Source organism: Pogoniulus pusillus, chromosome 10, assembly GCF_015220805.1.
Source record: "Pogoniulus pusillus isolate bPogPus1 chromosome 10, bPogPus1.pri, whole genome shotgun sequence".
NCBI classification, from domain to species: domain Eukaryota; kingdom Metazoa; phylum Chordata; class Aves; order Piciformes; family Lybiidae; genus Pogoniulus; species Pogoniulus pusillus.
Genome location: NC_087273.1, coordinates 1051908 through 1078949, shown reverse-complemented (window position 1 = coordinate 1078949; position 27042 = coordinate 1051908). Strand labels below are relative to the sequence as shown.

Sequence of the window (27042 nt, the reverse complement as noted above, 5' to 3'; positions counted from 1 at the left end):
TTCAACCAAAAGAATTCTGTGATTCTGAGGCAAAACATTTAACCTCACAAGCTCCTCTGCAGGTGACTGGGATGCTGCAGAGCGAGGGGTGTGCAGCTGGCACTACCCACACTGCAGCAATGACCTTGGTAGAAACAGCTGCCAAACCCAGGGCAAAAGAGGGACTGGACTGAGGACCATCGACACAGAGCACTGATAAGCAGACAAGGAAGGTCACCCCACATCAGAGCAGATCTACAGACACAGCTGGTATTTTGTGGGCTTTAGCCACCCACGCACATGAAGCTGGCAACTTTTATGGTGAACTTATAGGAGTTAGTTCTGAAAATTAGTTTTCTCCCAAGAAAGTCTTCCTGGTGGTCCTAGAGAGAGCAATCCCAGGTAACAGAGACATTTAGAGCTGCTTTAAAGATTCAGCTGAGCCTTCTCCTGTTCCATGCCCATCAACAACAGGACCGACAACAGCTCACAGATAATGATTGCCAAAGGAGAGCTTCAGCTTCCAATCAGCAACAGCAAACTCTTGCTAAAATCCAGCTTAATCATCACCCAGTTATGTAACCCTAAAATCCCAAGCACATCAATAGTAAAAACAACCCAAGTTATCTGCTGGAATTAACAGTTAGTTACACAGCTAGCAGAATGCTGCTACCAAATACTCTCTTTTGGTTTGCATTTGCATTCCAAGAGACAAGTCCCAGCCTAAATGAGACCAGACATCATTATGCCTCCTGTACCAAAATGCCACGTTCAGTAAGAAGTGATGCTAGTGTACACATGACAATAAATGCTCTTCACGTTCACCAGAGAAAGCTATCACCAGCCACAAGAGGTGCCCACCAGGTATTGCTTTACACATCCATTATGCCAGGGCTCACTGTCACTCACAGTGCTTCATCAGCTGTTACGTTCCATGCAGCAGCAATCGTCCTCCTGTGCCAACACTGCCTCTCAAAACAAGACTCTGCTCAGGCTGTTATGCAAAGCCTGGCATTTTCTTGGCAGCCAAGTGAAGCATGACTTCTCATCCCTCTCACACCAGGTCAGAGGAACTACATTCTAATTTTTCTTTTCATCTGGAAGATTTGTATTTAACTCTAGAGGGGAAGTAGGGATTTGAAGCACTGTGCATGTCAAAAGCATTTGGAGATGTCACCAAAAGGTTCACTGATGTGAAGGAAGACTCAAGCAGCACCATGTTCAGACACTGAGAGCAACAAACCTCTCCTTTACCCTAGCCCCTTCTGCATGGACCTGGAGAGAAGAAAAAAGACACCCTCCTGAAAGCTTGTGGATGTCATGCAGAGACAGTACTGAGAGAGCATAATCCTGCCAAGTCCAGTGCAGAATCCCTGGGCTAGTCTTCATGACCAAGTCACAAGAGCTAACAGCCCAACCCTTTCAAACACACCACAAGCTGGAAACCTGCCGGAAAGATCCACTAGGCCAGCAGATGATCGGGATGAGAAAGAGGTTTTTGGGAAGAATCAGGCCACAGTAGAAAAGTTCAATACAATCTTTGCATGGGTGTAAAGGTGTCCAGGAAGGCTCTGTACAGGTCTCCTTTCTCAGTCAGTGAGTGTAAGAGCTAGTTTAAGACTAAAGTGTGAGTAGGAGAGGTTCAGGAAGAGAAAAGAAATACAGTAACATCAAGAGTAATAAATCACCAAGACCAGATGGCATCCATCCATGAGCTGTAAAGTAACTTAAATATGGAACTGCTGAACTACTGACTGTGCTGTGCAGCTTATTGCTTAAGCTGCCCTTATAAAAGGTGTGGAAGGCAAAAAACGTGACTGAGTTCTTAAAAGGGGCCTGGGGCTGGGGAGGCAGCGCTGGGGGGCTCAGAGGCCAGCACGGCTGCTGCCTGTACCTAGCCAAAGGAGGGGAAGAGGAGCGCTAGCAGAGAACGAAATGTGCACTCCGGCGACAGCACACGGCTGGGCTGCTCCGGACAGGCAACATCTGCACGGCAAAAAGCTTCGCAAGTGCAGGTCTAGCTGCATCCCACGGCCGTATGGGATGAGACCTAAGCAAACACCAACTCCCTTCCACCTCCTCTGCCCTGGTTTCCCACACACAGCAAACCGGGGCGTGCGGCTCGGGCCTGGCTGCACGGCCGTCTGTCGGCGTGCTGGCACCGGGAATGGCTGCTCTGGGACCGCTCCGCTCTGCACCAGGAGGGATGTGCATGGGGATGCAACTGCCGCAAAGTGGGGTTCTGAAGATGTGAAAAACACCTCAGGAGCAGTGTGGGCAGCAGGGCAAGGGAGGGAATTCTGCCCCTTGGCTCTGCTCCCCTCAGACCCCACCTGCAGTCCTGAGTGCAGTTCTGGAGCCCCCAGCACAAGCAGGACATGGAAGTGTTGGAGCCAGTCCAGAGGAGGCCACCAAGATGCTCAGAGGGCTGCAGCAGCCCTGCTCTGAGGTCAGGCTACAAGAGCTGGGGCTCTGCAGACTGGAGAAGAGAAGGCTTGGAGGAGACCTTCCAGTATCTGAAAGGGGCTACAGGAATGCTGGGGAGGGACTACTGAGAAGGCCTTGTAATGACAGGATGAGGAAGAATGGGTTTAAACTGGCAGAGAGGAGATTCAAACTGGATGTTAGGAAAGGGTTCCTTGCAGTGAGGGTGGTGAGATGTTGGAACAGGTTGCCCAGGAAGGTGTTCAAGGCCAGGTTGGATGAGGGCTTGAGTGACCTGTTCTAGTGGGAGGTGTCCCTGCCTATGACAGGGGGCTGGAAGTGGATGAGCTTTGGGGTCCCTTCCAACCTAAAGCATTCTATGATCTCCTGGAAGCTCTTAAAGATGACTTAAGGATAAGGAGGAGAGCTCTTCACGGAGCATTAGCAGCTTAAAAATAGGAGACCAAGGACAATAATAAATGGACACCTCTCACAAGTAATGGAGGTTACCAAGGAAGGCTCACAGAGCTCTGCACGGGCACCTGGGCTGGAAACTGTGCTCATATATCATCTGAAAAAAACCCCACACAACCCAGACCTGTGGAAGTGACAGAGCTTGCTGATGGCTCCAGATGATGAAAGAGTGAGCTGCCTGTGCGAAAGTGCTGAGGAGCCTTTGGTGGCTGGCTGGCAGAACGGGAGGTGACGAGCACTGACTGCAAGGCAATGCCGACAGCAGCGCCGGCTCACACCAGACGTACAAAGTGACTGGCTCTAAACTAACAAACATCACACAGTAAGGAGACCTAAGTGTAACCTGGAAGAGGTTTTGGGGTCTTCTGCCTTTTGAAAATGCTTGCTCAGTGTTACTAATGGTAAGAGAAGAAGACTTGAGAGCAAGACAGATGTCATAATTTTGCTACAGCATAAACCCACCGTGCTCTGAGGAGAGCGTCCGGCTGGTCCCCTCCCAGAATTAACACAACAGGCTGGCAAAGGCACTGCGAGAGGAGATGAAGGCAGTCCCAGGTTGCAAATGAGTGCTGTGTAAGGCGAGATCAAATGGAGCAGCTGATTCCTCAGCTCCCGGAAGAGACGAGGGCACCTGCAGAGACCTGCAAGCGGTAACTGGCACCAGGGGGTGCAAAGGAATGTGCCCACTCTTACGCCAGGCACAGGAATGGAGTGGCACTCCACTGCACTGTCAGCTCTCAGCTTCAGAAACAGTTCCCACAAGCAGATGTAACTAAACTGCAGAAGTGACTGTCACAGAAGGTTTTAGATGTCAGGGCTACAAATGCACTCAAATGCACTGCTGTGACTGACCCAGGTGGGGTCAGCCTCTTCTCCCAGGCAACCAGCAACAGAACAAGGGGACAAAGTCTCAAGCTGGGCCAGGGGAGATCTAGGCTGGATGTTAGGAGGAAGTTGTTGCTGGAGAGAGTGACTGGCATTGGAATGGGCTGCCCAGGGAGGTGGTGGAGTCACCATCCCTGGAGGTGCTGAAGCAAAGCCTGGCTGGGGCACTTCGTGCCATGGTCTGGTTGACTGGCTAGGGCTGGGTGCTAGGTTGGGCTGGATGAGCTTGGAGGTCTCTTCCAACCTGGTTGATTCTATGATTCTATGAATTCACAGAAGAAGGGTTCAGAAAGGTTACTAAGCACAACTTCCTGTTCAGAAAGTCCCTAAGTCCCTGCCTGCTGGAACGGGCAATCAAGTGTCATTTCCCCCTAGTCCTGACCTTACTCCTCCTTTGCCGCTGCCCCGTTTAGGGGATGATTAGCTGTGCTGAACACATCTTTCGCCTCACAGTTTGCACCTTCTTACCTATCTCCTTAGAACTCCTTTATCTCCTGTTTTCCTTGACAGTTTCAGTTGTAAACTTCCAGAGTGCTTTGGCTAAAAGGGCATTGCAAGAGCCTTTAGGAACTTAGAGAGCCTCCTGCTTTGCTCAGTCATTGGCCTGTTTACAAAGAAACAGGAAAACGAGACTTGGAAAACGTAGCTGGGGCATACTGCATCTATTACACAGAGACACGACAGTAGCTCTTCAGAATCCCTGCTGTGCCTGCACTGGTTTAGGCTGGGTATGTAACAAAACCCTTTCATGTCCCTCTCTGGACGGGAATTGAGCTGCACTTTGTGAAAAAAAGTAAATATTAACAATCTCTATAAAAAATGGACACTATGGATACAGTACTCCTTCTCTAGGTAACAGATGCAGGCAAAACTCCTGCAGGCAGGATCATCCAGGAGTGCTTGCAGACCTTTGAACGAAATGATGAGCAATGCACACCACTGATTAGCAAAGGAAGGACACTGACAACTCTTATCAGCAAGCACTGCGGCACTGCTCAGGAGGAGGAAGGACTCGGAGAGTGGCAGGCAACAAACTCCCTAGCTGGAGGCACTACGGGACTAGGCGCTTGCAAAAGGACCCGCCAGGGCTAACAGCCAGCCTCCTGCAGAAGCCTACCCGGGGGAGGAAGGACACCTTTTCAGCAACGGAAGAAGTGACATAGTGGCTTTATCTCGGCCCACAGATCGGCTAAGCAATCAGCAGCACCACTACCGCCACCCCCCACCGAGGCATAAGGTTAAAAGAACAAAAATCTGCCGCTGTTCCATATGCAGCTTATTTTCCTACACTTCCTGCTGTTACCATAGAAATCTGAACACCAGGAGGACTTAGAGGCTCCAGCAGCAAAAGGGCGCAGAGAGGCAGCGGCGTCCCCGCACTGCCTTACACACCACCGAGCCCCAGAGGTCCCAGCTCCCAGCGGCGCACCAGGAGAGGGTATGAGGAACAACGAAAGTGCCAGGCGACAGCAAAGGCAGGTCTGAAACACAATCTAAGCTATTCAGTTGAGCCACAGCTGGATGCTTAAATTAATGTTCGACTTTCCTCCATGCTACAAAATCCTCTGCACATTCACATCCCATGGCAAGATTAGCACAGAAACTCCCCACAAATCCCCATCTACTGAAGCTGTTTCCCCACACCTCTCTGCTTCATCTGCTCCACATCAACTGTCTGGTTTGAAAAATGGATTCCCTGTTTCTCAGCCTGGAGAAGAGGCCTTAAGAGCAGCCTTCCAGGATATGAAAGGGGTTGCAGGACAACTGGAGAGGGACTTTTTGCAAAGGCATGGAGTGACAGGCCACGGGGTAACGCATGAAGAAGCAGTTCTGCCCCAGGAGAGCAGTGAGGCACTGCAACAGGTTGCCCAGAGGAGGTGTGGAGGCTCCGTGCCTGGAAGTGTTCAAAGCCAGGTTGGATGGGGCCTTGAGCAAGCTGATCGAGCAGGAGGTGTCCCTGACCAGGGCAGGGGGTTGGAACTAGATAATCCTTAAGGGCCCTCCTAACCCAACCCATTCTGTGATTCCCCTGTTGCTAATATCGACCTCTGTGCTTTTAAACTTTAAAGCTTCACACGGGGGGCACTTCCATACCACCTTTGTGCATTGTGCTGGAAGTTAAGTCCTGCACTCTAAAGGAAGGGTTTTCCTCACGTTGCTGCAGTGATGTGCATGGCACTGCTCACTTAGCTAATGCAATCATCACTGGAGTAGATGAGTGCATTTTGTAGTGAAAAAGCCATCCAGAGTGCACTGCAAAGCAGGAAGGCAGCCAGCGGAATGGCTGGAAGGACAGCCACTTCTCGAGGGCAAGAGGTGATTCTCTCCCTCTACTCCACTCTGCTGAGACCCCACCTGGAGTGCTGCATCCAGCTCTGGAGCCCTATTACAAGAGGGGTGTGGAGATGTTGGAGAGTGTCCAGAGAAGGACCACAAAGATGCTCAGAGGGCTGCAGCAGCTCTGCTGTGAGCACAGACTGAAAGAGTTGGGGCTGTGCAGTCTGGAGAAGAGGAGGCCCCGAGGTGACCTCCTTGTGGCCTTCCAGTATTTGAAGGGGCCTACAAGAAAGCTGGGGAGGGACTTTTTAGGCTGTCAGGGAGTGGCAGGACTGGAGGGAATGGAGCAAAGCTGGAGGTGGGGAGATTCAGCCTGGAGGTGAGGAGGAAGTTGTTGAGCATGAGAGTGGTGAGAGGTTGGAATGGGTTGCCCAGGGAGGTGGTTGAGGTCCCATGGCTGGAGGTGTTTGAGGCCAGGCTGGCTGAGGCTGTGGGCAGCCTGCTCTAGGGTAGGGTGTCCCTGGGCATGGCAGGGGGGTTGGAACTGGCTGATCTTTGTGGTCCCTTCCAACCCTGACTGATTCTATGATTCTCAGTCCAGAGCCCACATCCTGAAGCTTCTCCTTAGCAGCCCTCAGCACCAGCCACACATCACTCACTACATTGTGCTCTTGCTCCTCTTCTACAGAATATTCTGTACCCTGCAGATTCTACTGAAACCTTTACAACGTAAGGGCTGAGCTGCACGAGGTGATGCAACCCTTCTGGAGATGGAGAGCAGACATTGCTGATCCAAGTGCTGGTGAAAACTGGCCCCAGTTTTTCAACTCCTTTTTCACGAGTTCCAGGTACCTTGTACAGTGCCTAGTGCTGGCTTTTGTCAGGCAAATCCTCAGCTCCTGGACTAAGATGAAAATCTGATGACAGTCGGAAGAAAATAGTAGGGCTGGGAAATTCAGAACCTGCACACTCACACACCTATGATTTATTCTTTCTGCTGTGGATGACAAAGCAAGAAAAATGCCAGAAGCAAGGAAGCAGAGAGCACAGGAGCCATTTGGTGCACCTGCAAAATGCTGCTGCAATATTGATGCTGTGCTTTAATGTACTAAAGTGTCTCCAACATGGTGCCTCAGCACTACCCAACTCTTCCAGCATCCCATATCATTACATCATTGCTGTTTTATAGCTAGGTATAAGTGGAGTACTAAATAAGATAATCTGGGTAAATCTGCTACAAGTAGTAAGTTATTTTGGAGTCTGAGTCTCTTCTTCCAAAAGCTCCAATGGTTTGGAAGTCTACAAAGAGACTGTGCAAAACTTAAAGCAACAGCCCCAACAACACTCCAGGTTTGTAGCAGAGTGGATGGAAAGCTGCCCAGCAGAGAAAAACCTGGGGATGCTGATCAAGAGCCAGCATCTGCCCAGGTGGCCAAGAAGGCCAACTGCATCTTGACCTGGATCACTAGAGGTGGGGCCAGCAGGACCAGGGAAGTGGCTGTCCCCTTGCACTCAGCACTGGTGAGGGCATACCTTGAGTGCTGGGTTCAGTTTTGAGGCCCTCACTACAAGAAGAACAGTGAGGTGCTGGAATAGGTTCAGAGAAGAGCAATGAAACTGGTGAAGGGTCTGGAGAACAGGGCTGGGGAGGACAGGCTGAGTGAGCTGGGGGTCTATAGTCTGGAGTAAAGAAAGGCTGAGGGAAGACCTCATTGCTCTCTACAACTCCCCAAAAGCCAGGTGGTGGTTGGGCTCTTCTCCCTAGTAACAAGTGATGGTAGGAGAGGAAATGGCCTCAACTTGTGCTACGGGAGGTTTAGGCTGGACATTAGAAGACACTTCTTAACAGAAGGGGCTCTCAAAGACTGACACAGGCTGCCCAGGGAGGTGGTTGAATTCCCTTTCCTGGAGCTGTTTTGTAGAGGCAGAGATGTTGTGCTGCACCAGCCTTAGCAGAGTCAGAGAATAACTGGACTCAAGGACACAAAAGTCTTTTCCAACCAAAATGATTCTGTGATTGCATGACAAGGAAAATCAGGAGCTGTGGGGGAGCTCCCACCTCAGGCTACCCCCTCTGGATTCTTCATGGCAGCAGAAACCAAGGGCTGCCCAAGAGGAGAGGCAGCTTGACCGTCAGCACCCGTCAGCAATGCCATCCACTGGGCTCTCGCCCTATGCAGAGATGAAAAGCACCATACCTGTTTCTTAGGGGAAGCAGTGCATAAGCCTGGCAGCTCCCCAGGAGGAATGTGGTTTCTGGCTTCCAGCAGGGAGAGGAATATGTGCTGGGAGCACAAGCTGTGGCCCCAAAGGCAGCCCATATCCCACTGCTCCCACTGGTTTCCCACGTTGGGGGAGTGAGGATCCCTGTCGCACCACATCTTGGCTCCTGATAGGTTTCTGTTGGCAGTGCTGTGCTCATAAATGCTCTTTACTCCTTCCTCAGCCTCTGAAAGGTTGCCAGCCAATGCCCTGACTTAATGTATGGGTGGAAGCAGATACCTGGGAAGTTGCCAAGGCTAGCTGGCGAGACAGCAAGTGCCCGAGCCCATCACAGAAACGTGAGCAAGATGGAGCAGCCCTCGGCTTGCTCTGGGACTCCGGCATCCGACTTCCACACCACAAACACAACCTGCTGCTACTGACAGATTCGGACCATCAGATTTCTCCTAGGGCCTAAACTGTCATGCTGCCTGCCTTCAGAACTGCTGGGGCCTCCTCCTGCCAAAGGACACAGCCAGAGAAGGAGTTGGCTCAGCTGTTAGTGCAATTATTAATTCATCCAGCATAAGAGAGAGACCAAAGGAATTTGAAACTAACTTCCCTGCCTTCCAGGACTATGTCTTAAAAAATCACATTTTAGATTGTTCCCTGAAGCAAAGGGCTCAATTCTGCAAAGCTTAGAATCACAGAATCGCAGAATCAACCAGGTTGGAGGAGACCTCCAAGCTGATCCAGCCCAACCTAGCACCCAGCCCTAGACAATCAACCAGACCATGGCACTAAGTGCCCCAGCCAGACTCTGCTTCAACACCTCCAGGCACAGCAACTCCACCACCTCCCTGGGCAGACCATTCCAATGCCAATCACTCTCTCTGACAACAACTTCCTCCTAACATCCAGCCTAGACCTCCCCTGGCACAACCTGAGACTGTGTCCCCTTGTTCTGTTGCTGCTTGCCTGGCAGAAGAGCCCAACCCCACCTGGCTACAGCCTCCCTTCAGGTAGTTGTAGGCAGCAATGAGGTCTGCCCTGAGCCTCCTCTTCTGCAGGCTGCACACCCTCAGCTCCCTTGAATTAAGGTAGTGTCAAAAGACATTGTATTTTTGCTGCATCCTTTACCTTTGTCCTTGTGCCCATTGCAAGCAGCACTGCTTTGGCTTCCTCCTTGTGTATCATTTTAGCAGTTGAAGGCTCTGGACTGAAACTGTCGATGCATATGCCTGCCTCAGGTGGAATTAGATCAGAAAATTTCAGCTGAAGTCTTTGGTTGAGTCTTAAGAGAAATTTTCTCTCTCCCTTGAGTTAAACAATTGTCATTTTTTTCCCCATTTCCTGGGGGATTTCCATTACTTTGCCACAGAAACCTAAAATGTCTCAGAGCTTAGGTCCTGAATCAGGGATAGTCTTTTGCTGTGTCTTCAGAAAATCTTTCCCATTAGTATCTCTCTGTTCTCCCAAATCCCTGGATCTGTTCAAGGTAAGGCTTCCTTGCTGGCAACAAACGAAGCAACAATCCAACAGTCTCTGGCTGCATAATCCTGCATCATCCCTGCAACTCGTCTGGCCTGACTGACACAAAAGGAAGGAGCCACAGGGGAAACATTTCACAGGATAACAGATCTTAAAGGTTTGGTTATGGATACAGCCTTCCAAGCCTGTTCCCAAAGGGCTCAAACCATGATTTCACAGAACACCTCCATCCTGGAATTTTGCAGCTTCTTGGATTTGAGCTGGCAGCCTTGAGAACAGTCCTGTGGTACCTTTAGACCGCTACTACCTATGCAAGAGTCATCCTTTAGAAGAGCCTTTCTCTGCGACAGGAGTTCAGACAGAGTCTCAAGTCGTGCCAGGGGAGGTCTAGGCTGGATGTCAGGAGGAAGTTCTTCCCAGAGATAGTGACTGGCATTGGAATGGGCTGCCCAGGGAGGAGGTGGAGTCATTGTCCCTGGAGGTGTACAAAACAAGCCTGGCTGGGGCACTTAGTGCCATGGTCTGTTTGATTGGCTAGGGCTGGGTGCTAGGTTGGGCTGGCTGAGCTTGGAGCTCTCTTCCAACCTGCTTGGTTCTGTGATTACATAAATGATGGTCTTTTAAAGATTGGCTGTGGATTGAAACTAAACTTACACAGAATCATGGAGTTGTTTTGGTTGGAGAAGACCTCTAAGATCATGGAGTCCAAGTGCAACCTAACACCAGCATGGCCACAAGCCCTGTCCCAAACTGCATACAGACCTTTGGCTTTGTCTAACTTACATCTGCCCTGCTCTAGTTTCAAATCACTGCCCTTGTCCTGTCCCCCAAGCCCTTCTAAACAGCAGTTCCCCAGCCTCCCTGGAGGTCCCACTTACACATGGCAATGCTGCTCTAGGGTCTCCTTGGAGCCTTCTCCAGGCTGAACAGCCCCAATGCCCCCAAGCTCTCTTCACAGGAGAGCTGCTCCAGCCCTCTCATCACCTTTGTGGCCTCCTCTGCACCCGCTCCAGCAAGTCCATGTCCTTCCTGTGTTGAGGGCCCCAGAGCTGGACACAGTACTCCAGGGGAGGTCTTGGCAGAGCAGAATCACCTGTCTGGATCTGCATTTACTCCAAGACCACCCAGAGCACTGGAAGGTGGGCCTGACCCATGACAGCAAAGAGCAGCCTCCATTAGCTCTGCTACACTGCTAGGTGAAGCCAGGCAAGCATCTCCAGCCCTCATATTCGCACTAGGAGGGAGTCATTTTCTGCTGCATTTATACAATGGAAGGTACATTTCACAGCTGTTACAACAACCAGAGGTCTTTTTCTGTTGGTCCTCTTGTTTAGAGGCCTTCAGAGTAAGAAAGAAAACAAGATCATATATCATGGTCTTCCAGAAACATTACGACTTCCTTTTATTCACAACAGTTAAGAGTGAACGGAAAACTCATTGCTTGTGAAACAAAGCAGCATAACTCTGCTAGTGCCAGCCTCTACTTTCACTCTTTTTAAACTGTTCATTGAAGAAAACGCTGAAGCCTCTGGGGCACCAAGTGCACGCTACTGGCCTGGGACCTTCCCAGTTACTTCTTGCACAGAGACGGGAAATGACCTCTCCAGACACAATAGGAAGAAATACCAAGAGAACCTTGGCCACATCATACCAGCAACAGAACTCACGCCAGAAGAAAAAGTCATTTAAAAGCATCTCCCTTTCATTTTGCACCAACTAATACATGTCCTAAAATTCCAAGAGGGGTTGGACAGGACAAGATGATCTCCAAAGGCTCCTTCCAACCTCTTATTCTGTGAAACACTCAAAAAGTTGCACCAAGTGAACCCTAGGGAAGTCTGCTAAAGACAGACCTCTGTTTCTGTGCCACAAGGGTTCTAACTACACACCACATTCCCATGCTCATGGTACTCTAAAGTAAAGGCAAGACCAGTTTGGGCCTTAAGTTGACAAAAAAAAGGGTAATACTTAAAATAAGGCCAGCCTCAATTGCTGAAGGCTGCAATTAAAGCCCCACTGCATGGTCGTCATCTGGCTGCTCCCTTGCCCCTCACTACCCTCTGTGGTTCCTGAGCTGGGGAGCCCAAAGCTCAAACTCCGAATGCAGCCTCACCAGTACCACCCTGAGCAGCAGCAACGTGGGAAAACTGGAGCAAATGTCTCCCACAAGTCTCATCAACACGACTGAAATGAGCAAAAACTTGTTCCAGAGATGAGTCCATCACCATTCGTGGGTGAGCACTGAACCCTTCTGCCTGCAAAGGACATGTCTTGCCCTGATCAGCCACTTCAGAAGCCCCTGTCCCAGATCTCACAGCCCAGCACAGCTCCTGGTGATTTGGTTTTTTCTCTTCACAAAGCCAGTAGCTCTGCAATGAGCACATAGTTAAACAGGTAGGTGAGCAGGCCCTGCCCTGCAGACACATCTGGACTGGGCTGGTTTGGTTTTGCACTGCTTTTCCCTGAATGCCTCCCAACCTCAGCCTCAGTGTAATTCTGCAGGGACCTGCCTTCCAGGCTTGCAACATAAAACTCTCAGCTGATCTCAGCTTCTGGAAGCCACTTCCAGCTGCAGTATCCAGAATGCCAGCAATGCACCACGACTTTTATTTACCAGTGGGATTGATTTCCCTGCCCAATAAAATTTGACCCCCCTCAGATGACTTCCTTCAGATGAAAGGAAGCTGCTGCTTTCTTTGAACTTCTAGTCTGCATTTCCCCATGAGAACTAAACTCTTCAAAGTCCACATTTTCACTTAGCTTTAGCTACAGAAACTTGTCTGTGGTGATTCTCTGATGTCCAGGTCACGGCAGAGGGGCTGGCAGCAAGGAGAACGTTTGACACTACATTTTCAGCCACGTTCAGTGAATCACCACTTCCTCCTCTTGAAAAACAAACAAAAAACCCCAAACCATCCTCCTTTGATAGTTCCACCACCTTGGGACCTATCTCATACACATTAATTATTTAGGAATTCCTAAATCAAAGGGAGACTATTAAGACAGACAACAACAAAGCATCTTCCCCAAGAAACAATATTTGAGAACACTTCAGGAGACTGAGCAATGAGGGAGGTTTTGTTTATTCTTTTACTACCTTCCCCCCCCCTCCTTTCTTCAAGGCCACCATATCCCATTGATTATACCCCATTCTTACCTGCAGAAGCCCCCACAGCCTTCTGGGATAAGTGCATGACGTGACCCCCGTTTGACTGCCTGTGCATTTGCCTACATTTTGTCTTTACTGTTTTGGAATAAACACTAAGCAAATGAAAGACAAACTGAATTATCCCCATCAAGAGGCAAAGCACTAAACCATAGAGTTAAAATAGGGAGGAACACACAGACAATCCCAAGGAATGGTTCCTTGGTTGATCCTTCTTTTTGTCTGAAAGCATCATAAAAGAAGTTATGTTTCATTACTGAAGAAACATTTTGGCTTCCTTCGTGGTTGCAAAGAAGGGTAATTAAGACTGTCAAGAAAACAGAGGGAACAGCTGTATACTGTTAACAAAGGCACCATTATATGAGTGCTCTGAAAAAAACCTGGCAATTGCAGCGCTCACATTTCCTAGAATTCAGATATTTTATCCAGTGGATACCAAAAGAAGGTTTTTTCCCCCTGCAAATCTTGGTGGTGTATCAGCCATACTCCAAGCCAGCAGGACGGTCCCAGTTTGTGAGCACATCCACACGCATAAGGAGGAGCGGATGGCAGCATCAGAGCTCTGCCAGTGAAAATGAGATCACTGAAAAAAAGCCACAAACCACCCTTGCTTTTTCACTCTGAACCAGCTGAAATTTGCTCAGGTTCCAGGTGTGCCTCAAAAGCGGATAAAGACACAGTCCCCCCTGCAGCCTGCACGGAGAAGGACAGTCAAGGGATACTTACTCATCGAAGATGAGGTCCGGAGCGAAGTAGAGGAACTGGCTGTTTGTGTGTTTGTACGATCTCCAGCTCAAGGCAAATGATGACAGACACATCCATGAATACTGAATTAGAGTAATTTGGTCCTCGAGAGGCAAGTTTCTAAATCCTGGAGATCAAACCAGAAAACACCCATGAACCACACTGCACTCTACAAGGGCTGCCCAAACCAGCACCCCACACCTGGCTCGCTACTGTTGCTGCTATCAGTGAGCAAGAGCAACACTCCCACAAGTGTACTTCTGGAGAAGAGCAAACTGCTGTTTGTCACGCCAGTGACGAAGCATCTCTTCTCCTTAAGAGGTGCTTATTCAACATGAAAGCTTTCTAGATATTGCTCACGGACACACGGCACAAACATCGCATAGAGCAAAAGCCCCAGCAGTCTCCTCTCGGATGTTCAGCTTGTGCTCCCCTCCCTGCCTGCTCCGTGAGGGTTTTCAACGCAACCCACAGAGTCAAGACACAGTTTGCCTGGCAAACAGCTCATCAGGCGGAGAGAAACAGAGAAGAGAAATCTCACCGGGTGCCTCCTGGTCCTACCTGGAAGTATCTTTGCCCACTTCACCACCTGAATCATCTGCTTGCCAGCCAGGCGGTTTAAGGTGGAGAGCAGGTACTCTGCTGTGTCTGGCTTTGAGCTGTCGTATCCCGCGTAGACAATCTCCGGTTCGATGCTCTCAAGGATCTTCACAGGAGAGGGAGTAAGTGCTGGTGAGATAGCGGACATGTGGGGGACGAGCGCGGTGTTGACGGAGGGCTCGCTGACGGGCGCGATGTACGTCGTGCCCTCCTCAGGGCTCTGGGGCGGTGGCTGCTGCCGCTGCTGCACCTGCTCCTCGTGCAGCCCTTTCAACTTCCCCAGCTTTTTGGACTTGCGGGCTGCAAAGAGGAGCAGCACCAGAGTTAGGGCAGTAAAGGAAGCTGGCACAATCCTGGCGCGCGAGCAAATGCAGCAGAAGCATCGCCTCCAAGGTCTTAAGCTAAACAGGCGCAGGAGCTGTGCGCTGGACCTTGTGCAATCCCAAGCACAACTCCAGGCTGGGTGGGGAATGGCTGAGAGCAGCCCTCAGGAACAGGCCCTGGGGGTCTGGGTTGATGAAAAGCTCCACAGGAGCCTGCAGTGTGAGTGCAGCCCAGACACAACCCTGTGCTGGGCTGCAGCAAGAGCAGTGTGGGCAGCAGGGCAAGGGAGGGGATTCTGCCCCTTGGCTCTGCTCTCCTCACACCCCACCTGCAGTCCTGTGTGCAGTTCTGGAGCCCCCAACACAAGAAGGACATGGAAGTGCTGGAGCCAGTCCAGAGGTCAGTGTAGCACCCTTCTCACTACTATCAACATCTCTCTAATGATTTGCCCAACTTTTCCTGCTTTTATTTAATGTTACCCTCTCAGCTTTTCTCTACTGATCTCTCTAGGAAGACAGCTGCACTTTTTGAAGAGATGCCTGCCACTCCATGAGTTGCTTTCCCAACTCTGACACATCAAGCACAGATATGATATTACAGCAAAATGATCTCACAGCCACAGTTATTTCAGCTAGAAAAGACCTCTAAGCTCATCAAGTCCAACCATCAACCCAACACCACCATGGTCATAGAATCAACCAGGTTGGAAGAGAGCTCCAAGCTGATCCAGCCCAACCTAGCACCCAGCCCTGGCCAATCAACCAGACCATGGCATTAGGTGCTCCAGCCAGGCTTTCCTTCAACATCTCAAGAGATGATGACTCCACCACCTCCCTGGGCAGCCCATTCCAATGCCAATCACTCTCTCTGCCAACAACTTCATCCTAACAGCCAGCCTAGACCTCCCCTGGCACAACTTGAGACTGTGTCCCCTTCTGTTGCTGCTTGCCTGGCAGAAGAGCCCAACCCCACCTGGCTACAGCCTCCCTTCAGGTAGCTGTAGACAGCAATGAGGTCTGCCCTGAGCCTCCTCTGCTGCAGGCTGCACACCCCCAGCTCCCTCAGCCTCTCCTCACAGGGCTGTGCTCCAGGCCCCTCCCCAGCCTTGCGATCCTTCTCTGGACACATTCCAGTACCTCCCCTGGGCACACTGCTGGCTCATGAAGCCATGTTCCCAAATCTTCAGATGGTGACTCCACCATGTGCTTTAGCAGCTTCTTCCAGTGCCTGACCACTGTTTCAGTAAAGACGTTTTTCCCAGTATCCAACCTTAACCTGATCTTACAGCATGAGGAAAGCAAAGGCAACAGAACTCATGGCAAAAAGAACCACCCACAAAAAAACAAGCCAAGAGCCCAGTCCTCCTCATTTCACAACAGGAAAATGTAACTCAAATCATCCTTAAAATCAGTCAGTGATGAACTACATTTAGACATTCACAGCTTCTTCAGAGTAACTTCTCTCAAATATAGTCTTTTTGACCCACCTGTACACAACTAAAACCCCTGTCTGGACTTTCACCTTTGTGCCTCTTGATTGCTGCGGCTTCCCTTTTACTGGCTTTAGTGAGTAAGCCTCCTCCTCAGAACAGCGCTGCCGACCCCCTTCTTAGCCCACGCACTGCCCCAAGTCTCTCACATTTTGGGCCCTGCCATCAATTCTCCTCCCTGCCTCTCCTTAAATATAGTGCCTTTTTCTGCAGTCTCAGGATCCTTTCTGGCCAACCTCTGTCTCTGCCCCCCTCACACCTCCTCTCCATTATCCAAACGTTCCCTTCCACCCCAGCTCAGCATTCCATGCCATTCCACGCTGGGAAGTTTCCAAAGCTCGCTTTATCTGCTTCACACCCTGCAGAAAACTCTCCACAAAGATCCAGAGAGCTGCTTTATGACTCTACTGTCAACTTATTAAAGTCCATGTTTTCAGAAACTCCCCCAAAGCAGAGCTGCTGCTGCCCTGAGCCCACTGCTGGTGCCAGCAGCCGTCGGTGTTTCAGTGCTGCTGTGAAAGCAGGGCTGCCTGCCCAGAGGCAGCGGCGAGCTCGCAGCGCCTGCGTGGCAGGATACAGCCGCCCAGGGCACAGGACAATGCACGCCCAAGCGCAACAATAGTCTCTTGTTTGCAACACTTCCTTGCTGGGATACTACCTTGAACTCTGAGGAGCTGGCTCATCCCAAGATCCAGAAGAAAAGCTTTTTTGTTGGGGTAAACATGGGGTACTGCAATGGAACACAGCAACACTTCCTATCATGAAAAATGATGATTGGAGAGCTGGAGCACCTCTCCAGGCTGAGACACTGGAGGAGGGAAGGCTCCACAGAGACCTTAATGCAGCCTTCCAGTACCCAAAAGGGTCTGAAGCAGATCTGGAGAGAGGCTGTGTGCAAGTGCATGTAGCAAGAGGACAAGGGGAAATGGTTTGAAACTAGGGCAGGGTAGATTTAGACTGGACATTAGGAAGAAGTTCTTTACTACGAGGGTGTAACAGTGAAGAGGTTGCCCAGAGAGGTGGTTGAGGCCTCATCCCTGGAGATATTCAAGGTCTGTCTCGATGGAGCTCTGAGCAACCTGATGTAGTTGGGGTGTCCCTGCTTACTGCAGGGGGTTTGGACCAGATGACCTCTGTAAGTCCCTTCCAGCCCTGGTGTAAGCATTACACACAGTTTGCATTTCTCCAACAGGCAAAGCTTGACCTTAACACATTTCCCAACAAAGAGTAAGAAAGGCCAAGTTCAGCCAAATGCCTGACGATGAGTTAACGGAGCTATGGGCCACTGAGAAGAGAGCCTAAACATAGCCCTGAAGGAGCGGACAGAGGTTACTGCTTGCTGATATTATTCATGAAGCTTTATCAGTGCTATTTTTTGTATGTTATCAAAACAGGACTAAACCAAAAAACTTTAGATAGTTTTCATGTTTGCAGAGGGGGAAAAAAACCCCACATTGTCACCATAACTACATCAGAGCAAGAAATGCATTGGTCTGCCAACTCCAGCAAGCTACACGGATAACTGATTACATACTTAGCAGGACATAATTTTGTCTGTTCCATTCTCTAAGAGTTTTTCATTAAAAGAAAGAAGAAATTACATTCTTACACGTATAATACTGGCGTGCAAATGTGTTTTAGTTTCATTTTCTTGCATTATAATGCCTTTAAAATGAAGCTGAGAAAAACATTACTGCCTGACAGTCATGTTTACAGTGAAGAAAACTGTATTTTTCATTTGGCTTCACGCCAGTGCTGTAGCTCAACTGGTTTGGTAACTCCCACAGAAACCAACAAGTGAAGATTAAATACAAACCCTGAGCAGTCCTTACTCCCAGCCAGGCTCTGGAAGCTGGTTTTCACATTCGCTCTCCAACTGCAATGCCAGCCATAAAAGCCACAAAGCCACCTCGGAGTCGGTGGGCAAACACACCGCTGGTCGGCACTGCCACGTGGAAGTGTCCAAAGAGCCACAGGCCCTCCAGGCAGAACATTCCACACAGCAAAGCTGAAGGCTGGAAACCTGTTTGAGGTTAGGACAAGACTTTCATCCTGTGCTGATTTGAGGCTAATTGGAATGGTTTACTGAGAGAAATTAAATCCTTAGCTGCAAGAAGAACGAACAAAAACCAAGAGCAGCCAATATCACTCATTATTCTGCTGGGAAACGCAAGGAGGCAAGACACAGATAAGAGACTCACTGCTCACACTTGGTGAATGGCTGAGAGCAGCCCTGAGGAACAGGACCTGGGGGTCTGGGGAGATGAAAAGCTCCACAGGAGCCTGCAGTGTGAGTGCAGCCCAGACACAACCCTGTGCTGGGCTGCAGCAAGAGCAGTGTGGGCAGCAGGGCAAGGGAGGGGATTCTGCCCCTTGGCTCTGCTCTCCTCAGACCCCACCTGCAGTCCTGGGGGCAGTTCTGGAGCCCCCAGCACAAGCAGGACACGGAAATGTTGGAGCCAGTCCAGAGGAGGCCACCAAGATGCTCAGAGGGCTGCAGCAGCTCTGCTCTGAGGACAGGCTGAGAGAGTTGAGGCTCTGCAGCCTGGAGAAGAGAAGGCTTTGAGGAGACCTTGGAGCGGCCTTCCAGTATCTGAATGGGGCTACAGGAAGGCTGGGGAGGGAATACTGACAAGGTCTTAGAATGACAGGACAAGGGCGAATGGGTTTAAAGTGGCAGAAGGAAGACTCAAACTAGCTGTTGGGAAGAAGTTCCTTCCAGTTGCACGAGCAGTGACTGCGTATGACATCCACCAGCAGTTCTTGCCTCTCCTGTTCAGTGCTACTGCACCCAGCATAAGGTATTCTAATCCCAGCATTTTTAACTCATCTGAGATCAAGCAGTAGTTAAATAAACAACAGTGGAAGACACACTGCAGGTATACCTGAGGTTAACACTTCAAATATCTGACAGATTGTGTGGAGTAAGTATTTTAGGCCATGCACATTGCAACCAACGCAAACAAGAGATAAAGTGAGGCACCTGGAAAGCCATGCGAGGTTGGACATTGCAAGGGCATACGACTATCCTCCTCCATAGCTCCAACAGGGAATTACAGGATAACAGAGGAATAAACAAGCTCCAAGTCTCACCACAAAGAGGAGTCCCTGTTCCTCTGGAAGCAACAGGCAGACTCTTACCTGGGTTTAACAAGAGCTGGCCTGAGTCCAAGGAGTTCAAAGGAAAGCCTGTAAATTCTGAAAAACCACATGTGCTTGCAGGGGCTCAAAGGGAGCAGCCTGCACAACAGCAGCTTGCTTGCTTAGCAGCCTCAGTGCCGCTCCCACCTGCCCAGGCAGGGACAATGGTGCTGCTGAAGAGGCACTGAGGAAAGCTGAGATGTCATATTAAACCCAGTTCAACAGTCTTGAGCACCAGTAAGGCTATAAATTACTATCCCTTTACTACACCCTCAGTCTTATTATGACCCAGCAAAAAGACAGGACTTAATCATTTGAGAACAGCTACTGGCAGGAGACTGGAGTGAATCCAGATTTGGACAACTGGTTTCTGAGAGCTGAATCTTCACTTGTAAAACTCTTGCCAGCTTTCTTACTTCCACCCCATGTGTTTGAGGTCTTTCCTGCATAGCTCTCCACTGCCACTAGCCTCCTGGAAAAGAGGAGGCTCAGGGGTGACCTCACTGCTGTCTACAACTACCTGAAGGGAGGCTGTAGCCAGGTGGGGTTGGGCTCTTCTGCCAAGCAACCAGCAACAGAAAAAGGGGACACAGTCTTAAATTGTGCCGGGGCAGGTCTCGGTTGGATGTCAGGAGGAAGTTGTTGGCAGAGAGAGTGATTGGCATTGGAATGGGCTGCCCAGGGAGGTGGTGGAGTCACCGTCCCTGGAGGTGTTGAAGCAGAGTCTGGCTGGGGCACTTAGTGCCATGGTCTGGTTGATTGTCTAGGGCTGGGTGCTAGGTTGGACTGGATGAACTCCTCCAACCTGGTTGATTCTATGATTCTCCTCTGAGCCCAGAGTGTACACACTCACCTGCTGCCATCTCTGTGCAGATAGATGCTCCATCACAATGGCACTTTTCCCCTCCTCTGAATCTTTTCATCATGTTTGCCTGGTGCCTTTGCCTCACTTATTCAGTGAGCTGACATCTGTTCTCATTAGCTATTTTACTGCTACCACAAATAGTGTTTCCCTCCCCCCAAATCTGTTGTATCTTGACATATATGAAAATGTGAAGCTATCTTGGTGCAGACATTTTTTCACTTAAGTGTCTAGCACAATGGGTATGAGACATTGCTGAGAAACTTCTAGATAATAATACAGACATTTGATATATACAGACACACATGCACGGGATAAAGTGAACAGCAGGAACACAAACATCTCCCAGCACCATCCCATTTGCACTATGAATTGCTTCAGGGCATGAACTCCTACTTCAGGAAAGAAGGAGAACAACCCAGGCAGGAGCCTAAAGCTTCCAGAAACCAACCACCCGCACTGGGAAGCAAAACACCATTCTCAGGAACAGCTGCTGCAGCAGAACCTCTAAACGTGGCTCCAAGCATTGCTCCACACGTAAGAGGAAAGGCAGGGATGATGCTGGGAGACACCCAGGCAAGGGCATGAGTCACTGGCTTGATCTGCCTTGCCAGGAGAAGGAAGCAATGAAAAGCCCCTGTGAAAGCAGGGCACATGTTGTGCAGGAGCTCAGCAGTGCACAAGATTCCTTTATTATGTGGGACACACTAGCAAAAGGACTTCACTCCTGCAAAGCAGTGACCCTTCAAGGGTGATTCCTGAAGTGGCTTTTAGGTGCTCAGAGGGCTGCAAGAGCTCTGCTATGAGGACAGGCTGAGAGAGTTGGGGCTCTGCAGCCTGGAGAAGAGAAGGCTTCGAGGAGACCTTGGAGTGGCCTTCAGGATCTGAAGTGGGCTACAGAAAGGCTGGGGAGGGACTATTGACAACGCCTTGTAGTAAAAGGACAAGGGGCAATGGATTTAAACTGGCAGGAGGTAGATTCAAAATAGATGTTAAGAAAGGGTTCTCACTGAGGGCAGTGAGACACTGGCACAGGTTGCCCAGGGAGGTTATGGCTGCTCCCTTCCTGGAGGTGTTCAAGGCCAGGTTGGATGGGGCCTTGAGCGACCTGTTCTAGTGGGAGGTGTCCCTGACTATGGTGGGGGGTTGGAACTGGATGATCCTTAAGGTCCCTTCCAACCTAAACCATTCTACGATCTTCTGAATAAACTAAGTAGTTTGTCTAAACACACAAAGAAAGGTAGATTGCAGCTGGTGAGGAAGAAAATAAAGGTTCTGCTTTCACACAGAAAATGTGAGCTTAAAATCTGCTTCCCGTGGGTGTGACCCACAGGAGACAGAAAGCAGTAGAAAATGGTCTCATCTGCCATGAGCCCAAGGAATCACTACAGCTTCATTAACAAAGCAAAGCTTCTGATCTCTCATCCTCCACCAGCAGCAGTAATCTTTTATTGGAGAACAAACTCCAAGGCAATGGTTGAACCCAGCAGAATGAAGTGGGAGGCAGGAGTGAAAGAATGACATAGCTTGGCATTGCCAACATCATTCACAACTGCTTACTGGTCAGGAAGTTACACTCTAATTTGACAGGATTGGGCAGCCTAAGGACAAGCAATAGACCTGCACAAAGTCTGATCTATTGGGTATGTCACATCTGATTTGCCTTTGTTCAGACCCTGCAAAGATCCAGGCACACTCATGGAAGTTAATTCTTGTCCTGGGTTCACATTCAGGATACCAAGACGGGAGGCAAAGCACAGGTGAAAGAAAGCTTCCAATGCTTGCTTTCATCTGCAGAACTGCACACTACCAAGACACTGCCCTCATGAAATGTATTCTGGTTCTTTTGCCTAGCTGCACTTAAACTGCTATTAAAGCTGAGGGCAACTGGGCAAAAAATACTTGCTGCTCTCTTTGCTGACTTTCGGGTCAGCATTCTGCTGCGCTTGGAGCAGATTCCCACACGCCAGGCAGCGCAGCGCTGCTCCAGCCCAGCAAAGCACGGGAGCACTGTGTGTGAAGCAGTTCATCTTCTTGCTTTGAGCAGGTGCAGCTATACTTTGCCCAACTCACTATGTTATTAATCTCTAATAAAGGGAACTCTGCAGTATCCCCCATCTTCTCCTAACATCTAACCACTACCTCTTCCCCCAACACCTCCAACGTGGTATCATTTTCTCTGCAGTAAAAGTTGATTTCTCTCCATCGTTCCCCCAGTGGCCATAAAGTACAACTTATCATTCCTCTGCCCAGTCTTGCACCACTTTTTGTACTGAAAAGCTGGCACCATGCCCTTCTTAATATGTTTCTCTCATCTACACCGACATAAATTGAGTTTCTTCAAATCTTCCTCACAGATTTATATTGGTTTTTTTTTCCTGAGCTCCTTCTTATCCTCACTCTTCTCCAGCAGTCTCTCACCTATACAAATGCTCTTCAGGCAGCAAGGAAGATTCAGTTTAGATGTGAAGGGAACCTTTCTAAATTTAAAGGTCTGTGGAAGACTGGAAGAGGCATGAAGTGACACAGCAGAGACTCCCAGACTGGAGATCCTCCAGAGAGATGTGTGTCCATCAAGGACACAGATCCTGCTGCCCCTACCAGCTGGTGCAGGAACACAGGTGGCGATTTCCTAAGGCTGTGCCATCGCCACCACCCCGACCAGCAGTGCTGACCAGCAGAATCAGCAAGGCCCACACTTGCCAGCTCTGCTGAGAGCAGAATAGAGCCTTAGTGTCAAATGAGACCTGCATATCACTGCAATGGCTTTAGAGGGCTGACTCCAAATGTGACACACAACCATCACACAACTGTACTGCTGGCCTGGCTGCAGTCTCTGGACAGCTGCTTGCAGGTGTTTCACTCTCACACATCTCAACCTGCACTCCTCTGCACTCCACGGCAAACACCATCCTGATGGCTTCAGACAGGGGGACTGAAGAGTCTGGATTCCACTTCTGGCCACAGAGCAGAACTTGCACATGTATGTATTTAGTCTCTGCCTTGCGAGGCAGGCAAGCAGCAGAACGGCAGGCCCAGAACTGGCCCCTGACAGAACTCGCTCCAGATGCCCTTGCAGCGTGATGGCAGAGCACTCACACCTACTTTTGGAAAATGCTATTCCAGGTAATTATGTGCCCACTTAATGAGAAAGCTTATCATACTTTAATGCATTTCCTCCTGATTATACTCAGGGCTAAAGATAGGGAGCGGTGAAATGCAAACACCTACAGGGGGTGGCAGCTCACCACAGCGCTGGCACATCTCATGGAGCAGTTCCTCTGCAGTGTGCTGGGACTCCGCAGTGTGGGTTCACAGCCACGGGCAGCGGCTTGCAGAGGTGGCCTCTGCAGCACGGCTGAAGGCAGCAGCCATGCAGAGACAGCACAGAAGCCATCACACTTGCCTCGGAAGGCGAGAGCTGAGCTCGAATCTGGAGTGTTTTGAGGTTTCACTGCGTGCTGACGCTCGGGCTACCTGCGTGTCCGATGCGCGGGACAGCAGTGTCCACTGCAGTCAAGAAGGGGAGGCAGCGAGAGGGTTTGGGTAAGAGAGAGAGGGAATTCGTGTTCTTCTCAGCCACGGGCAGCGTGCTCGTGAAGGGATGGCGAGCTACAGCGACAGAGGAAAGCTGGAGTTCCAAAGTGCATTTTACAAGAATATTTAGGTTGTCAGGGAAAATGTCTAACACATTTGCTTGTTTCTCAGCAATCCTCAAAGTGATAATTAATTGAAAAATAACAGTTTCATAGGGGTACTCCTCCCTGTGTGGGAGCAACTTTTACCAAATGCCAATTAGTGGTTTCCTGTTAAAATCAAATCAAGCTGTTTTTGATGAAGCTTTTTAATGAGAAATGGCTAAAGTATGAAAATTTCCCCCACATATATTTCCTACAAAATCCCAAACTGACTTAATGCAGTCCTCAGAGCTAACATTTTTTGGTATGTAAAACTCCCTCTTGTACTTCTTCATTAATTTCAAAAGAAATGTTATTTACTAAATATTTAGCTCAGCCAATAAACAAAGCCTTAAAGAAAAAAAAAAGAGCTTACAAAAGAAAATTACGACGTTGATGAAAGCCAATCTTAATCAGTGCTTTTCAGAGGCTCCCCAAACTCACATTTTCCTGATTATTTATTCATTCCTCAAACGTATGGCACAGGCAGCAGCTCTGAGCTAGGCGCTGTCTACGCAGCGCATCAGCAGCCCTGACTATTCATGAAGCAGATTTAAAGACCAGCAGCGCCCTTCCAACAGCAGCGGCGAGCGCAGGTCCCCCGCAATGCCAGAGCGCGTCGCCCACGACTCCCAGACACCTGCAGCAACGGGACGCCAGCAGCAGGAGCTGCTAGCATTGGTAGCAATTTGGTTAAAAATGAAGTCAGGGAAACTTTGGAGAACAGATTTTGAAACCCTGCACTGTACCAGACTGAATGCTCTTGGCTATGATCACTGCTTTCTGCCTTGTGCCAAGCAACAACCTTCCTCCCAAGACACCCATTCCCATCCAACCTTCTGCAGGCATTCCTCGTCCAAGTCTTCTCTCTTGCTTTTATTTGGGTTGATACCCAACGCTAAGTCTCTTCCCTTCTTTCTGATCACACCACCAAGCCATCCTGACTGCCCCCGATGGAGCCCTGTAGGCTTTTAGGGCGTGTGGAATTTCCTCCTCCTGTTTACATGGCAGACACAGGTACTCAAAGCAGCTTTGCAGAGACTTTCAAGAGTGCTGAGAAGCAAACTCTGCTATAGCATCTCTCACCCTGTCCCTCGAGTACTCCATGCTGAAGAGTGTGCTATGCTCTAAATGCCTCAGTTTTGCCCTTGCACCACTATTAGTAGGCCTCAGCTTGGCAAGTGCTGCACTTCCCTCTGCAGCCCCTCTCACCACTGAGTGATTTGCCATGTCCCCACTTGTATTTTCCCCAGTAACAAAAAGTCTGAGATAGTTTGTCTGCTCAACAGCACAATTTCCATATCCCCAGTTTTTAACCAGCTCCTGTTTTTCTCTGGTGACTGTATTTCTAAGACAGGCAGTGCTGCTGGTGTGTCCCTCATCTTCCAGAGGCTGGAAAAGCAAGGCTCTCTGTGAAACACCAGCTGGCTGTTTATCTTCTGCGCTCAGCACAGCCATGCTTTTCTCCCTTCAGGTCAGGAGTAGCCATTAAAAAAGCAACAACTAAAGCAAGAAAAGAAGGAGAATCCAAGCATGTTAATCTCCTGCTTCAAGGTGTCACCCTGAGCATTAGTGAAGCACCCTGGGTACGATACCAACCCGGGAGAACGCGGCTCTTGGCACGGTACCCATATGTGTGATCTGAAACATGAAACCGAGGGTCTCTTCGTGACTGACAGGGTTGCACATCTCTGAATCCTCCTGAAGTTGAAGTGGTTGTGTATGAAATGCCATCCATGACTAGAACTGACACATGCCTCTCTAGAGCATGTCTAAAGGGCATGCCTGGGTGTGCCTGGTCCACGTGCAGCCAGATCCAGAGGCCACATGCAAGTTTCCTCAACTCTTTCTTTCCCATATGACAACTACATGGCTTTGAGGACAGGAGAGGTGCCCCACATCAAGATCTTCTCTACCCACTACTGCCCTACTGACTAATCCATTTAGGGTAAACTGGGCTGGTGAACTCAGGTTCTACAGCCTCCCTCCTCTTGCGCCTTCTGCAGGGACATTCTGCAAGGAAGATGGTTTCTGTTACTGAAACGCGACAGGTCTGGGGGAAAATGGATGGCAGAGAACCACAAAGCACAGACCACCAGCATCAAACTGCAGGGAGCTCTACAGTACCAAGTGGCTCAGGAATGCTCCAACCAGTGTCTTCACCTGTGATGATTTGGGTACTACCCATCCCCTGACTCCTATGAAATCACCCAGGCTACACTCAGCCGTCTGGCAGTGAAGGACTGAAGCTTTATATTCACAGCTTAGCACAAGATACAAGCAGATAGCTACAGTATCTACAGCTATAGACAGAAGTACACAAGTTAAAAGTAATACAGAAACACAACAGCCCTCCCAGAAACCAGAGCTCCCAGGAGGGGCTCCCAATCACTCTTCCACCTTCTTTACACCCCTCTACCTTATCCCAGAGCTTGCCTTATGGTCAAGGTGAGCTGCAAGGATTGGCCAGAGAGGGTTAGAAAGCAGAAGGATTAGTTACACAGAACAAGCAGCCCAGGGAGACAGAGACACTGTGTCTTATCTATGGTTTATGTTCTTGTTTTTATACATCTCAGCAAGCCTACCAGTGAAGCAGACATCAGCACTGTTTCCTTTTCACACCCTATACTCTAATTCTCATTAAAATAGTCTATCTTGCCTCAAACCAGCAGATCACTTAGCCCTCCTCTTTGTTAAACACCATCTTCTTGCCTGTTGTGCATTTCCAAAGCTTAAATGTGCTCAACCTCTCCTTCCCAGCCTGCTGTGGATCCTCCTTTCACTAACACTGAGCTCCAGAGCCTGCTTTTTGAGCCAGGTATCCTTGACACTTCTCACACTTACTTGAATTTTAGCAAATCACAGATACTAAAAATGGGAAGGCATGCACTTGGGAACTGGTGGGGGAGAAGCAGGAAACTATTCAAACACAAACCAGAAGTTAGTGAGGCAATTCTGAAGCAGAGTGCATGTGAGAGGACAGAGGGAGAGAGCAACACTGAGCACACTAAGGCACAATCTGTGAGTGAATACATTTTCTTTGTGACATTACTGGAGGAAACCAAAGCTCTGGAGTCAATTTAAAACCTGTGAATCAAAAGAGCACTGCAGTGGCAGAAGCAAGGGCACACGACTTGCACAGTCTTAGCACCATTGCTGCTTCAAAACACAGGGTCAGGAGAGAGGCAGAAACAGGGAGTAGCTCATTCGGTGAAGACTGGTGATGCCAAAACCTGAGAAGTCTTCTACAAGGAAACAACATCTGCACTTTTGGGGTTGATTCACACAACTTACCTCGTGGAACTCC

The 27042-nt window shown here is 49.5% G+C and overlaps 1 protein-coding gene across 1 annotated transcript in view; it reads right to left on the bottom strand.

The window, feature by feature from the left end:
* NR3C2 (nuclear receptor subfamily 3 group C member 2) overlaps positions 1-27042 on the bottom strand; it is a 219927-nt gene that overhangs the window by 20249 nt on the left and 172636 nt on the right. The window contains exons 4-5 of the mRNA XM_064149444.1: positions 14204-14542; positions 13625-13769 (exon numbers count right to left, since the gene is read on the bottom strand). Of these exons, the coding sequence (XP_064005514.1) occupies positions 13625-13769; positions 14204-14542 (484 nt within the window). The remainder of the gene's footprint in view (positions 1-13624; positions 13770-14203; positions 14543-27042) is intronic.